Genomic DNA, 14,766 nt, shown 5'->3' with positions numbered 1-14,766 from the left:
AAATGGGGGTAATCTGCTGGCGAGAATCTAAAAGGCCCGGGTTGCTGTTGAGGTCGCACAAATGTCCCTTGAGTGAAGAATGAACCTCACGGTTAAAACTCCGCCTTCTGGGATCCCGGCTACACCCAGACCCACTCTCGGCGCATGCTTCTCAGTCCCGCCCCGTCCGGCAGGAGGCAGTGGACCCCAGTCCGGGTGCAGAGCCGGAGCCGAAAGCCCGGCAGAAGGAGCCAGCGATTTGGAGCCTCCGGGTCTGGAGCCTGTGCGGGACACGCCCAGCAGAGGCGGGAGGGCGGGCCGTGGCGCATGCGCGCCGCGGGAAGGCACCGCCCGGAACCGGCAGGCCCTGCCCAGCGCCGCGAGGTACCGCGCAGAATCGGGAGGCGCTGGCCGCGGGGACCGCTTCCCGATACCAGGTACGAAGTTGGCCCGAGGCTGGCTCCCGATTTGTCTCCTTTGAGCCGCGGGGAGGGCTCGGGGCTGCAGGTGAGCTGTACACCTCGCAGTCGAGAACTTCCTCTCCTGAATTTTCTTGTGAAGGCACAGATACGAGCAAAGATACTGAGGACCTGGGGAGGATTTTGCAGGGGATGGGGGCTGCTTCTCCCAAGCGTCGCTTCTCTCCACCTCCTGGGAATTCCCCGAATGTCCTCCTTCCGCGGCCCTGAATCTCCTACCTGTTCTCCTTCCTACCTTCCTGGAGCTAGGGAGAGGCGGGGAAGGGATGGGGTTCTCGGACCATGGCAAAAACGCTTGGCAGTTTTAACCTTCCTAGTACCACCCAGACTTCACTCGAAAATGGTCTTTCGAGCCCCAAGGGGTGCAAAGGTAGGTAGCTTTTTATATAGTAGCTTACGGAAAATCTCTTAGTGGGTTCCCCAAATTTTGGAGGGCTGGGGCAAGGCAGGGCCCTGTCACCTGGTTTCGTACGCGATGCAGTAAATCATTTTGCTGCATTGCGCCCAAGATGCTTTCTGGCCTCTCCAAGTACTGAGGTAGCGTTTGCTATGAGAGCATGTGATGCAAGGCGCTCATCGGCTCCCACTTCCATCACTTTCCTTTGTGGTTCTGGTCATATGGTCCTGCCATGGAAATGGAGCAAGAGGGGTGATTGCTTTTTGTCTGCATTTTCTCTGTGAGTTCAGAAACTTCTTGTAAGGATTGGGAATAGATGTATTTTGCCTGCTTAGAATACTCCGTTCAGTAAGGAGATTAAGGGAACAGGCTGTTTCCTGGCAATAGAGCTAGACTCGGGTTGGTCAGTTACAAAATGTCTTCCTTGGGCAGAAGTTGTTCCTTTGGTTCATTCAGCAAGTATTTTCTGCACACTCTGCCTTGTGCGTGGTCGTGAGCTTGGTGATGTGGGGAGGACAAAGATGAACTGAACTTCAGCTTAGCCCTGGAGGAGCTTGGCTGGGAGGGGAGATAGGGAGGGGAGCTCAACCTAAGTAACTCTATACCAGGTAGAAGGAGGTGCAGCCCCGAGAGAGGGTCAGAAGAAGACTGGGAGCTCAGAGGAGGAAAAGAATCGGCCTTACATCAGGTGGTCGGCATAAGGAGAAAATTAGATCCCCAAATTATTACCTGATGATGAGTGATCTCTCATATGCTTCAGATGTGTGTGTAAAGGTGTCTTCCTCACTGTGTCACCATCTTAGACTATGTCTCAGATAGATCCCACCATTCCTGGATTCCTCCCTCCTCCTGCCACCGCATGCCTACTGCTGGTGCAGTGCTCCCTGTCTCGGGGACTAGCATCAAAGCCTCCCTTCCTCCCACCTCTCCTTCCTAGTGGTCCAAGCCAGAGACCTAGAGGTGAGTCATCTCTGACTCATCCCTCCCCCGCACTCCCCACACCCAGGCTATTGATTCTACTTCACAAACCTCTCTGAGAGCTGACCCACCCTCCTTGCCATTGCTCCAGGCCAGGCCACCACCATCTCTTGCTTAGCTCAGCCTCCTCTTCACTTCGTCCCATGTCCCACTACCACTTCGAGGAAGCACTTGCTAGAATTAAATCTGGTTGTGAGACTCCCTTCGTTCATCCCTACTGCCCTTGAGACAGAACCCAGCCTCCCTCTACAGCACTCACAAGCATCCTGGCCCTGTCTTTTTCCCCAGCCCCCTCTCTTCCCAGCCCCCCTGCACTCCTGTTCATTTTGAAAACATGCCATGCTTTCTCATGCCACTAGGCTTTTGCACACGTTCTCTCTGCTGCCTAGAGCACATCCTTCCTTGCCACCCTCTTCACTCAGCTTACTCCTCCTCTCCCCAAGATCCCAGCCGGGACTCCGTTTGCTGTAGGAATCCTTCCTTAGGCTCCCAAGTCCCCTGAGGCACCACCTCTTGATATGGGGCCCATGCATCTCTTCATAGGGCTCACCACACATCTGCCTCCTCTGCTGTGCTGTGCTGTGCTGGAAGGCCAGAGCCAAGTCCAAGGGCTTTCCGTGGCTTCCTACTGCCTTGCACAAAGAAGACGTTCAATAAATAGTTGTTAAGTGGAGTTGAGCATAAGCTGTAACATTATGGTTTGATTCATCAAATGCCTGAGTCATAAAGTCACCCCATCTCCATTGTTTTCTCAGTGAGCTGGTATAGTTATGGCCTCACACATGTCAAGCTTAAAAATGGGTGTAAGGGTGCAAGAGAAGAACAGCCATTATTAAAGCAGCTAGTATTTGTCGGGTGCTCAGTATGTGCAGGCACTGTTGTAAGCACTTTTCAGTATCACCTCATTTAATCATCACAGCTCTGCGAGGTAATTTTGTTATCCGTATTTTTTTTTTTTTTAAAGATTTTATTTATTTGTGAGAGAGAGAATGAGAGACAGAGAGCATGAGAGGGAGGAGGGTCAGAGGGAGAAGCAGACTCCCTGCTGAGCAGGGAGCCCGATGTGGGACTCGATCCCGGGACTCCAGGATCATGACCTGAGCCGAAGGCCGTCGCTCAACCAACTGAGCCACCCAGGCGCCCCTGTTATCCGTATTTTACAGATGGAGAGACGGGGTTGCAGAGAGATTAGGGAACATGCGCAGTGTCACATAGCTAGTAAGTAGTGGTATCAGGTTTGGAGCCAAGCATACATTGTGGAATTCGATTAACTCTTAGGGAAAGGCAGCAGGTAGGACGGACCACGAGAAGCTGACAGGGCTGAAGATGCAAAGTCACCAGATGGAAGGCAGTGCAGTGTGGTCGCAACTTGAAGCTGTGAGACCAACAGAAGGGACTGATCCAGAACTTTACAAATCTGAAGGGCATTAGTTTTATCTGCATATTCATTTTTTTTCGGACCGCTGACTCAGTTATCAGAGGTATGATTGCTAGTGGTTAGGAATGAGACTTCTCTCAGTCTGAAACTTGGTCCTGTTGCATGGCCTCGGGGGTATTGCTGGCCCTTTCTGTGCCTCAGTCGTTTCATCTGGAAAGGGGGGGGGGGGGGGGCGGTAATAACGATAGGACTTACCTCAGAAGGTTGCGGTAATAATTAAACGAGCCAATGTAAGGCTTTAGAAGAGTGCCTAGCACATGGTAATTGCTCGCAGACATCCTCGTCCCCGTTATTATTGTGTGTTTATCCATCTGGCAGTCCGCAGTGGTTTTTGAGCACAGGTCCTTCCTGTGGGTTCCGTCCTGCAGCACCGCTCCATGGACACAGACGAGTTCTCCTCTTTTAATTCTTCTTCCCTTGGAGGTTGAGGATTTTTCACTAGTGCCTCCCAAGCAGTGCTGTCATCTCTTGGGCCTCGGATTCCCTCCCCCCCCCCCCCAGTAACTTTTGGCTTCCTCTCTGAGATCAGCTCAACACTCCTTTTCTGTTCTTCTGGGTCAGTTTTTTACCAGTTTGTGCAGAGGATCAAAGACTAGGTTAACCTAAAAGATGAGCAGCGAGAACACTGTAAAACTACAAAGAAACCTCATGTGAGGTGCGCCTGGGTGGCTCATTCGGTTCAGCGTCTGCCTTCGGCTCAGGTCCTGATCCCAGAGTCCTGGGATCGAGTCCCTCGTCGGGCTCCCTGCTCAGTGGGGAGTCTGCTTCTCCCTCTGCCTCTGCCCCTCCCCCTGCTTGTGCTCTCTCTCAAATAAATAAATGCAATCTATAAAAAAAACAACAACAAAACCTTATATGCTATTCCTTGTATATACAAAGATATTTTCCCCATGGAGGAAATAGAGTAAAAGAGGTAAGATATAAAAGCGCCACTGGGAATCAGAAATTAAAAGAATTAAAAAGCTGCAAGGAACTTAAGGGCTCATCTCATCTACTCTCCTCATTTTGGGGGGCATCGACGTCAGGGATGGGGCATGGTCCAAAGCCCAACAGCCAGCTAGTGACATGTACCCGTGTCTCCAGCTTGTAGCCAGCACACTTTCTCCTACATCTTCTAGATTCCCGGGTAGGATTATAATGAAACTTCTCAGCCCTAGGTCTATGTCTCAACTGCTGCTATGAGGCACCGTAGGATGCTCTCATCACTCACATAGTTTTGTGCAAGGGGCTTCATTATATTCTTCAGTGATTTACCATTGATTAAGCATGGATATCTCTGGCTGAGCTTTCCTTTTTTTTAGTAGACTAGAGAAATTAATCTCTGTAATTCTGTGGAATGCATATCATTTTTATATTACCTATGCTCCCCCCAGTTTTTTTAATTTTGTAAAACTTGTCCCTTCCCCCAGCAGTAGAATTGCAACCTTGCCAATGGACCTGATTGGTTTCGGTTATGCGGCCCTTGTGACATTTGGAAGCATCTTGGGATATAAGCGGAGAGGTAAGCCTTAACCGTATTTTTCATCCAAGGGACTTGGTGGGGAATTGGTGGTTGTGCTAAGATTATCTGAGGGTTTGTAAATAAGACAAGAAGCTGAAGATGTCCTAGAGGTGGCTGAGGACCAGCATGTTGTGCGTGGAAGGGAGTCGAAGAGGGCAGGGGGGCTGGGTGTGGCAGAGCATTCCAACCCAGCTGTCTGGGTCTCTCTTCACGGGTCATTATCAATTGCATAATTAATTGACTTAACCTCCTCAGGGCTACTCGCTTATTATCAAGTGAGGTTTTTTGTTTGTTTACATACTCTTAGTATCAAAACTTGAATTATGTTGATACTGTGTTTTGCAAAGGAAAATTTGTTAAATACTTAGATATCGTATCTGAGGTTGTCTCTTCATCTGTATCCAAAAGAGGAAAGAAAAAAAAAAAACCCAGCTGATAAGTTTTCATGGAAAAAAATGAGAGGTTCTATTTGTGACATTGGTGGGCTTCACCTTGAGTGAAAAAGCCAGGTCTACATAGTTATTAGAGTTATTATTTAACAGTTGCTAAGAAGTCCAAGGCCAGAAGCACAGGTCTGTGTAGGGATTGAGGGGTGGCAGGTTAAAATAGAGTATTTTCTGGGGCACTTGGGTAGCTCTGTCATTAAGCGTCTGCCTTCAGCTCAGGTCATGATCCCAGCGTCCTGGGATCGAGCCCCACATTGGGCTCCCTGCTCAGTGGGAAGCGTGCTTCTCCCTCTCCCACTCCCCCTGCATGTGTTCCCTCTCTCGCTATATCTCTCTGTCAAATAAATAAAATCTTAAAAAAAAATTTAAAAAAAAAATGGAGTATCTTCTAAGATTCCTGGGAACCTCTAATTTACTTAGACTTTTGTTTGTTGCACTTATGTTCTCTCTCAATGTGTGTAGCATCCTCGATATGTATTCAGTGGAAAGATGATGGCACCAAAGACCTATAAACCACTACTGATGTTTTATAATCTACTTTGAAGAGGGCTTAGTTTAAAATTCTGATAGGATTGTTATTGAAACACTTTTTCATTGTCAAAGATGTGTCTAAATAACTTTTGTGACAGAACAGAAAAAGCACCTCTGGACCTTTTTGCCTGCGTGTTAGAGGGGTGGGAAGAAGGAAGCGCGCTCATGCGTGCATGCGTGCGTGCGTGTGTGTGTGTGTGTGTGTGTTGGGGCCGCTGGGGGTGGGGGAGGGGAGGAGAGGCAAGGATTACTTTACAATTCTAACCCAGATCTCTTCAGGAACAAATGCAATCACATTCTCTGTAAGGTCCCTGATATCAGGTGCATGTGGCTCAGCTGCACAATATGGTTCCTTGGCCTCCGACAGGAGCCCCCAACTAAGTGATCCTGGAAGCCCCTGGGGGCATGTGTTCCAAAAAAAGCCCCCTCTTGTATAATGTAGGTAAGAGCACAGGCCACAGAATCAGGCTTTCCTAAATTCTGCTCATGACACTCTCCTTACTAGCTCGGATAGTCACGTGAGTTGTTTTAACTTCTGGGCTTCACGTCCTCATCTGTATATTTATCAGTTAGGATTAAATAAGAATAATGCACGTAACACATTTCACATAGTGCCTGGCCAGAAGAAGGGTTTAATATTCTTGTTTCTACTGCTACTCCCTGCCAGTGGGAGAGTGTGTGGGCCAGTGGGGCAAAATACTTTTTTCTAGTTTTGTATTCTGTATTATGTTTTTTTTTTTTTTTTTTAAAGATTTTATTTATTTGAGAGAGCGAGAATGAGAGAGAGAGAGAGCATATGAGAGGGAGGAGGGTGAGAGGGAGAAGCAGACTCCCTGCTGAGCAGGAAGCCCGATGCGGGACTCGATCCTGGGACTCCAGGATCATGACCTGAGCCGAAGGCAGTCGCTTAACCAACTGAGCCACCCAGGCGCCCTCTGTATTATGTTTTAAGCTGCTTGTGGCCCCAGCATCTTAGAGCTGTTGTGTAAAGTGAATCAACTCTTTCTGTTTTTACTGAAAGCTTCCCTAGACATGAATCCCGTATAGTTCGGCCAGGAGACCCTTCCACGGGAGAGTTACTGAGAACAGCGCTAGGTAGGTTAAAGATGTGATGTCAGAATGGTGTTTCATAAGAGGACAAGTATATTGGAATCCTACACTAGACCAGGTGCTGGGCTTGGGTTGGGTCAGAGTGAGGGGCTGGTAGATTTCTTCTCTTGCCGGGAGCAGAGAAAGAGGAGAGTGACAGCACAGTGGCAGGATGCTGAGCACCAAGTTCTGAGGTCACCCCTCTCCCACATAGGTCCCCAGAAAAGTGCATAACCAAGAAGACACTATGATTTTGAGGCTTTTTCTGAGCCAGGTAGCCAGTGCCCAAAGCCAAAGATGGGCAGAAAGCTCACTTGGCCTTCTCCTGCACTGGGGCTGAACCTGACCTCGTACCTTCCTACTCCAGTTCAAGGTCAGGGCATAGCAGCCCCTCGGGAGAGGAGGGGAGCAGGAGAGCTTGTCAGGCAGGTGTCATGCTCTGAGGAGGGGAGGCCCCCATGTGCACCTTTCAACTCCTTTGAAAACTCCTTGAGGCTGCCCCAGCCACGTTGGCACTTGGAGGAAGGGGGGGTGGGTCAGAGCTTGGAGCTTCTTTTTTTTTTGTAGCCCCGCCATAGACCGAGCTTTTTTGCAAGATCCGGCTCCCTTCCACCAGCCATGGCTTTCTTACGAGGTAGAGCCCACGGTCCCAGCTCCTTCCTCACGCAGGATGGGCTCTCCCAGGGAGCCTTCCCACCTCTCATGCATGTGGGCTGCTGGTGTGCCTGCCCATCCCCACTGTTTGCTGTCTGATCTCGCCAAGACTCAGGTGCAGATGCTGTCCCTCCCTCCATATACTTAAGGTGGGGAGGATCCTAGCAGTGCAGAAATCACCAGGGTGTACAGAAAAGAGTCAGAGATCTCTAAGTGAGAAGACACCTTAATTAAGTCATGCATTCCAGAAAATGCTTAAATCCCCTTAACTATTTTCTTAATCTGCTGTCTTCTGCTTAAACATGATCCATAACAGGGAGTGCCCGGGCATGCATTTTGTCAATGTTTATCGAGTGCTGCCAAGTACCCAGCACTCTGGCAGGTCCTGGAAAACAGCAGTGAGCAAAAAGAGACGGTGCTCAAAAGCAAGTCAGGGGGCTGACCGTAAATATATGGACAGGTGTACAAATATATGATGGCGAATCGTGGGAGGCTCTGATGGGGGCCCTGTTTCAGAATGGTGGGTCAGAGAAGACATCTCTGAGGAGCTGACCCTTACAGAGAGATCTGGAGGTGAGCTGCAGTTGGCCAGATGAACAGTGCAGGGAAGATCAGTCCAAGCCGGGAACAGCATGTCTAGAAACCATGAATAATAAAGAGTTTGACGTATTCAGGGAACTGAAAGAAGGCCAAGGCTCCAATAATCGAACAGACTTGGGTTTTTCCCTAAGTGCAGTAGGAAGCACTGAAGGTTTTTAATTAGAGGAGTGACCTGTCTAGATGTATGCTTTTAAAAAGACCATGTTGCCGTGTTTGCAGAATAGATTTGGGGGGAGGGAGGAACAATGAAGAATTTAACATTATCTCCAATTGTAACATTCTAAGCCTTTATATATTTGACATGGATGGTATTACTAACTCTGTTTTGCAAACGACAAAACTCAGAGAGACTAAGTGCCCTAGCCAAAGTCCTGCAGGCAACAAATGGAAGAATGGACTAGAACCCACTGCATGTGGCCTCTCATTCAGGATGCTGCTGCTGCTGTGTGTGTGTGTGTGTGTGTGTGTGTGTGTGTGTGTCTATCTGTGCGTGTGCACGAGTTGCTGCAATGGTTTTTAACCCTGGCTACAATCTGAATTTCCTATAGATATTTAAAACAGAGATGCCTTGACCCTACCCAAGGGATTCCAAGCTGATAGATTCTAAATGGAGTGAGCTCCACGAAGCACCAACTGTGTGTGTGTGTCTTTTGCACCGTGTCCCTGGCCTGCAGCCCACTGCCGGTGCACAAGAAGTGCTTGGTGTTCGTCACCGTGCCCTGGGGCAGTGAATGAATGGGCTGGGGGCCGGGAGTGCGCTGGCTGGCTGGCTGGCTGGCTGGCTGGCTGGCTGGCTGGCTGCATCAGTGCCCTGGCTCTTCCCATTTCTCAGTACAGTCACCATTCATCCCTGAGTCCTATTATCTGGAAGCCGGAAGCTTTGTTAATTACTCAGGACAGAGCCATCACTTGCTTTGCACAGGACTTCTCTTTCTACCTCTGTGAGCTTAAATACCAGTGCATCCTATTTTTATTATCACAACCTCAGAGTAAAAAGACGGAGGCAAGGAGAAGGAAAAAAAGAGAGAGAGAGAGAGGTGTAAAGAAGTCAACTGGTTGTCCAAGGTCATGCAATCAAGGTCCAAACCGCTACCACCAGACAGCATTTCTTATTCACTCAAGCCATATCTAACCCTGGCATTGCTGTGTATTCAGGGTTCCTCTGCCTGGCATTTCGGGTTCAGCAGGGATCAGTCATATCTTAGAAACTGTCCATGAAGAGGCTGATATGTGATTTGGCTCTATCTAGTTACAGTGCCCATGTAGATGTACATTTGAAGGTGCATGTATCATACTTGAAGGAATGGAAGGAATTCCTTTCATTTGGGGATTCTGTTTCTGAGTGCATTTTTTTTTTTCCAGGCGGTGTTCCATCTTTGATCGCTGGTCTTCTTATTGGATTTTTGGCTGGCTATGGCGCCTACCGTGTCTCCAATGACAAGCGAGACGTCAAACTGTCACTGTGTAAGTAAGACATTTTGTCCAGTTACGGAGAAGGGCCAAACCTCGGGAGTGGCTTTTTTGATACCCTACACTAGGCATACTGGAAAGCGTGCAGCCACGTGGCAAGTGGCTGTGCACGTGTCGAGACTGAACACAGAATCGCAAACAAGGATGCTGCTCTCAGGCCTTCAAACACAGAAGAACATTTCTAGGAAACTTATTACTAGAAAAATAAAATAAAATTAGAAAAATCAAGGAATTATGCCCAGACTTTCTGCTAATGCCCCTAAGGCCTATTAGCCTAGTTTTTGTGTGGCTATTAAAATACCTAACAAGAGGGGCGCCTGGGTGGCTCAGTCGTTAAGCGTCTGCCTTCAGCTCAGGTCATGATCCCAGGGTCCTGGGATCTAGCCCCACATCGGGCTCCCTGCTCAGCAGGAAGCCTGCTTCTGCCTCTCCCACTCCCCCTGCTTGTGTTCCCTCTCTCGCTGTGTCTCTCTCTGTCAAATAATTAAATAAAATCTTTTAAAAAATAAAGAAATAAAATACCTAACAAGAGATGGCCTCCCATTATTTAATTCACAAGCAGCCTTTAGATCCTGTTTGCCTTAAGACTTACTCTAGAAAGCCAAAGCTGACCTTTTTTTAGCTTCTTCCCTTGTCGGGCTTGGTAGGGGAATGTCCACAGTAAAAATGGAAACCTGTATGTGTTTATAGGCCCCAGATGCTTGGCTCTCTTTAGTCTAGCTTGAGATCCAGTGAAGGTTTGGAAATTGTTTCTATTTAATTTGATGATTATTCAAAGTGCCCTGGTGGGTATGGAAGAAACTATAAATGAAGGCACATTTTATCAGTTCGGTCTTTGAGGGAGAGAAGGAGTCTTAGTGTTGTTCTTTTTGTTTTCTTTGTTTTTTTTTCTTGACTTGTTTGAAATAGAAGCTAGGGATAGTTGGGTTTTTTTTTAAAGATTTATTTATTTGAGAGAGAGAGAATGAGAGAGAGAGAGCATGAGAGGGGGGAGGGTCAGAGGAAGAAGCAGACTCCCTGCTGAGCAGGGAGCCCGATGCGGGACTCGATCCTGGGACCCCAGGATCAAGACCTGAGCCGAAGGCAGTCGCTTAACCAACTGAGCCACCCAGGCGCCCCTAGGGATAATTTTTAATAATGAAATTGTGTCAAAAGAAGAAACGTATTAGCAAGATGTGACTATTTTGGGCTTTTTATTCACATGCAGTTAAGTAGTTCACATATATTTATTGTCAGTCATTTTGTTCTTTATATCAGCAAGTGATTTTTCCTTGAAAGCTATTCTGAAATTGTGACGTCAGCACCCTCATCTCTTACATAAAACGGTCTCTCTCTCTCCATATTGATTCAGCTCCTAAAAGGCTGGTTTCTGAGTTTAATGTTATTGCCCAGACTGTTATTATTTAGCCTCCAGACATCGATTTCCCAAAATGCAGTGCTGCACATTAAAAACAGTCAGCCTTTTTTCCTAGTATTTCTTTATTCATCAGGTCTTACTTAAAAGATCCTGATTATTTTCTTTACTTTCACTTAAATGAGCATTTATTGGGTGTCTCCTGTGGATCCAGACATACTGCCTAGTGTTCCTGAGGAAAGTTGAATGAGACACAGTCCTAGCCTTCCAGGAGGTTCTACCACCAGAAATTTAAGTTAGACAAAGACTTTTGAAGATATTTCAGGAATGGATTTTTAACGTGTTTGTTTACTCAGAGACCTTTTCAATAAGCTAGTTTATAAAGTCTTTCAAGAGAGCACTTTATCTTTTCAAGAAGATGGCAACTTAATACTTATACATAATAGTTGTTATATTAAAAAGCTGAAACAATGTCCTTTTTTTTTTTTTGCACAAGCAGGTATTGATAATGTGTTTGAAACGCTGATTCATGCATTGGTTTGGTTTTTAGTTACAGCTTTCTTCCTGGCCACCATAATGGGTGTGAGGTATAAGAGATCAAAGAAAATCATGCCAGCTGGGCTGGTTGCAGGCTTAAGGTAAGAAAAACTATTTTTCTGTACTTTCTTCTACCATCATTTAGTGTCGACTTTTTGGCAAGAGTCAGTTTTAACTTGAAAAGGTCAAAGTAATTTTTGTTACAGTAAGCATGACTGTAAACCCTTAAAATATCAGGTCTGCAATCAGTCTTAGGTATTGATGTACCCATGAACATTTTTGTGGAGTATAATTTGATCCCAGTAATTCTATCCATGAGATTAAGTGTATTACCACATACAAATTTATAGGTAACATTTTTAATTCGTCCTGGAGGCAGCCTTTTTTTTTGTATGTTGAAAGCCTTAAACATATTTACTTCCTTTGTTACACATTTTTACTTTTTGGAATAAAGAAATAATGAAATGTATACAAGGACTGATGTTTATTGCACCTTTATTTCTAATGGGACACATGACGAACTGAAGAATTAGAAACAACCTAAAAACTCACCAGTAAGGAAATGTTTCAATAAGTGTTTTGTCTGCTTAATGAAATATTGAGCAGCAATTAATGACATATTTTCAAAAACTATTTAGTGGCATTAGAACATCTTAATGATGCTGTGGGAGATAAAAGCAGAATAAATAATCAAATATAGTATGATCTCAAAAGTTTGTGTATAAAAAACCAAGATAGGAAAGATATGCTTCAAACTTTAATAGTGTTTATCACTGGGTGATAATGCAATGAGTAAGTTTCTCCTTCCTACTTTTCTTTAGAATTTTCTCATGTGGCTGTGTATCATGTTTATGACTTGGTGGGTGGGCGGTGGTGTCAGGGAGGAATGTGATTACAAAGGACTGTTTTCCAGTATGGCTGTGTTCTAAAAATGACCCTTGGTAATAGAAGAAATCAGAAGTAGGGTTTATGGGTCAAGAAGAACAAGACCGCAGTCGGTGGAAAGTAGCTGAGATTGTAATAATAACACCCCAGAATTGTTCCTTGCTTCTTTTTTCAAGCCACTTGCCTTTACTAGCTTATGAAAGGTTTGTGTTCCTTTCCAGACCTTTCTCTTACAAAGGTTCGCCCCAGATTTTCAGAATCGTGAGTTCTGATTTTGCTCGTTCAGTCAATCAGCATTTTTAAGTGGCTAATTCAGCTATGTCTGGGAAGTTCCAATACAGAGATAATTATGGAGATCATCCCTGTTCCGAGGAGAAGAGAGCATTTTGGAAGCCAAAGTTTAGTAAAGTACAGGTTAGGTGAATATATACGAACCTCTGTTTTATGCCACATAAGTGTGACCTGCTCTTTGCCTTTCTTTTATTTTAATCCAGCCTCATGATGATTCTGAGACTTGTCTTATTGTTGCTCTGAGAATCCAAAGGAACTGAAGACAAAGTCATGTGATTCTACGGGCAGAGCATACACTTTGTATTTAAAAGATAAGCTTCAACGTGGAATGTTAAGTGTCTTATTTTACGTTAGAAACAACAGAAATGCTCCAAAATAAACACTAGTTTGAGGGATTTTTTTTTTTTTAAACCAAAAACTCGACTGTTTTCTACTTGTCAAATAATGATTTTGTTAAAGATACTTAATAAATCATTATACACGCTTTCTTTTACTGTGTCTACTTTTATATATTTGAAGTTGTTTTTTTTTTGACAATTGCAAATACTCATGTCTGATGTTTAAATTAAACTATAAGATCCCAGATAATGGAATGCCAGAAGTGAACTTTACAAAATGCTGATGTAGCTGCTTGTCATTTGTGTGATATTAGAAATTATAGTTCTTCTATTTTAATTTTATTGCTGCCAGTGTTATTTTTCCCTTTAAAAAAACTCTATTCTCAGCACTCTCTGTGTACTAACAGAATGTATTCGGTATTCAAATAAAATGCATTCTGTTTTAAACCTGTTTCTCTCATTTTAGTGTCCTCTCTCTATACTCAAATCATTTTCAACATTTAAATGTTCAATTATTAATGAAAGAGATTGGGAACTTTTCCTCAGGAGCAGATGTTCTCCCTTGCTGGAACAATGGAGATAATATTGTAATAATTCTGAAACAAAAATGATTTTGTCCATTTTGTCCCAAATCACCACTTCATTTTTAGGCAGAATTATGACAATGTCCACAGCACTTACTTTTAGGCCCCAGACTAAACATCAAGAGACCTGAGTTCTAGCCTGGTTCTCCCACTGACTGGTTATAGGTTCTTTGGAAGGTCATTTCCTCTCTCTGGGTCTCAGTTTCTCATCCATAAGGAGGAATTTGGACTAAATGGTCGATGAGATCCCTTAAAGCTCTAAAAATCCGCAATTTTGATCCTGTTGCCTCTACTCCACGGTGTCAGATTATAAACCCATTCTTTATATGAAATGGTGGGTAGAGCCCCAATTGGTAAGAGCAGAATTGATATTGTGTTCACTTCTCTTTCCTAGCTGACTTTCAAGGAAGTTATTAGACTTCCAGTGATAAGTAATTCAATTAAGGGAAGGAAGGAAGGAAAGAGAAAAGGAAAGGAAAAAAGAAAGAAAAGAAAGAAAACCTACCAGTTTAACCAAAAGGAAGGAAGGAAGGAAGGAAGGAAGGAAAGGAAAGAGAGAGACAAAGAAAGAAAGAAAACCTACCAGTTTAACAAAATAGAAAACCCAGACAAAATCCTCTGATACACTTTAAAAATATTCTACTTTAAAAAATCCCACTTATCCTAATGGTGCTAAAGAGGTTGTTAGCACAAGCAAAGTTGGAAAAAGTGGTTGTCATTGGGGGGCTGTGTGTACTTACTATCAGAGATGATTGAGAAGACCCTTCAGATTTGGATTGACAATTTATACTCATATGATTATGATAAAAAAGTGGAAACTAAATGTGAAATTGATCATAAAAATACATGCCATATCTGTAAAATACTCTAGTGATTGAAAGTTTAAGAAACCAGGGGCGCCAGGGTGGCTCAGTTGGGCTAAGCATCTGCCTTTGGCTCAGGTCATGATCTCAGGGTCCTGGGATCGAGTCCCAAATGGGGCTCCCTGCTCAGCGGGGAGTCTGCTTCTCCCTCTGCCTCTGCCCCTCCCCCCCACTCATGTTTTCTCTCTCTCTTGCAAATAAATAAAATCTTTAAAAAAAAATAATATCTTAAAAAAAAGAAGAAAGTTTAAGAAACTAGCTTGAAGGTATGCCATGTCCAGGACTTTTCTCAAATGGGTGTGGAGTGGGTGACGATACATATTTGTATATGTGGAGTGTTTTGTTTTTTAAA

General features: G+C 44.9%; 1 protein-coding gene across 6 annotated transcripts; it reads left to right on the top strand.

The window, feature by feature from the left end:
- Window positions 1–299: 299 nt before the first annotated feature.
- TMEM14A (transmembrane protein 14A) lies at window positions 300–13,152 on the top strand. Of its 6 annotated transcripts, none has more exons than XM_032409657.1 (5): window positions 300–416; window positions 4,684–4,772; window positions 9,455–9,556; window positions 11,467–11,554; window positions 12,833–13,152. In XM_032409657.1, the coding sequence occupies exons 1-5, from the start codon at window positions 307–309 to the stop codon at window positions 12,870–12,872; spliced, it is 429 nt and encodes a 142-aa protein (XP_032265548.1). In that variant the 5' UTR covers window positions 300–306; the 3' UTR covers window positions 12,873–13,152. The 6 variants fall into 6 exon arrangements, with proteins under 6 accessions (XP_032265548.1, XP_032265547.1, XP_032265552.1 ...); XM_032409656.1 differs by having other exon boundaries at window positions 303–416; window positions 4,681–4,772; XM_032409661.1 differs by having other exon boundaries at window positions 363–486.
- Window positions 13,153–14,766: the final 1,614 nt, after the last annotated feature.

The sequence above is a fragment of the Phoca vitulina genome, unplaced genomic scaffold, assembly GCF_004348235.1.
Source record: "Phoca vitulina isolate PV1807 unplaced genomic scaffold, GSC_HSeal_1.0 scaffold11, whole genome shotgun sequence".
NCBI classification, from domain to species: Eukaryota; Metazoa; Chordata; class Mammalia; order Carnivora; family Phocidae; genus Phoca; species Phoca vitulina.
The sequence above is the reverse complement of the archived record's forward strand: the minus strand, read 5'-3'. Positions and strand labels throughout refer to the sequence as shown.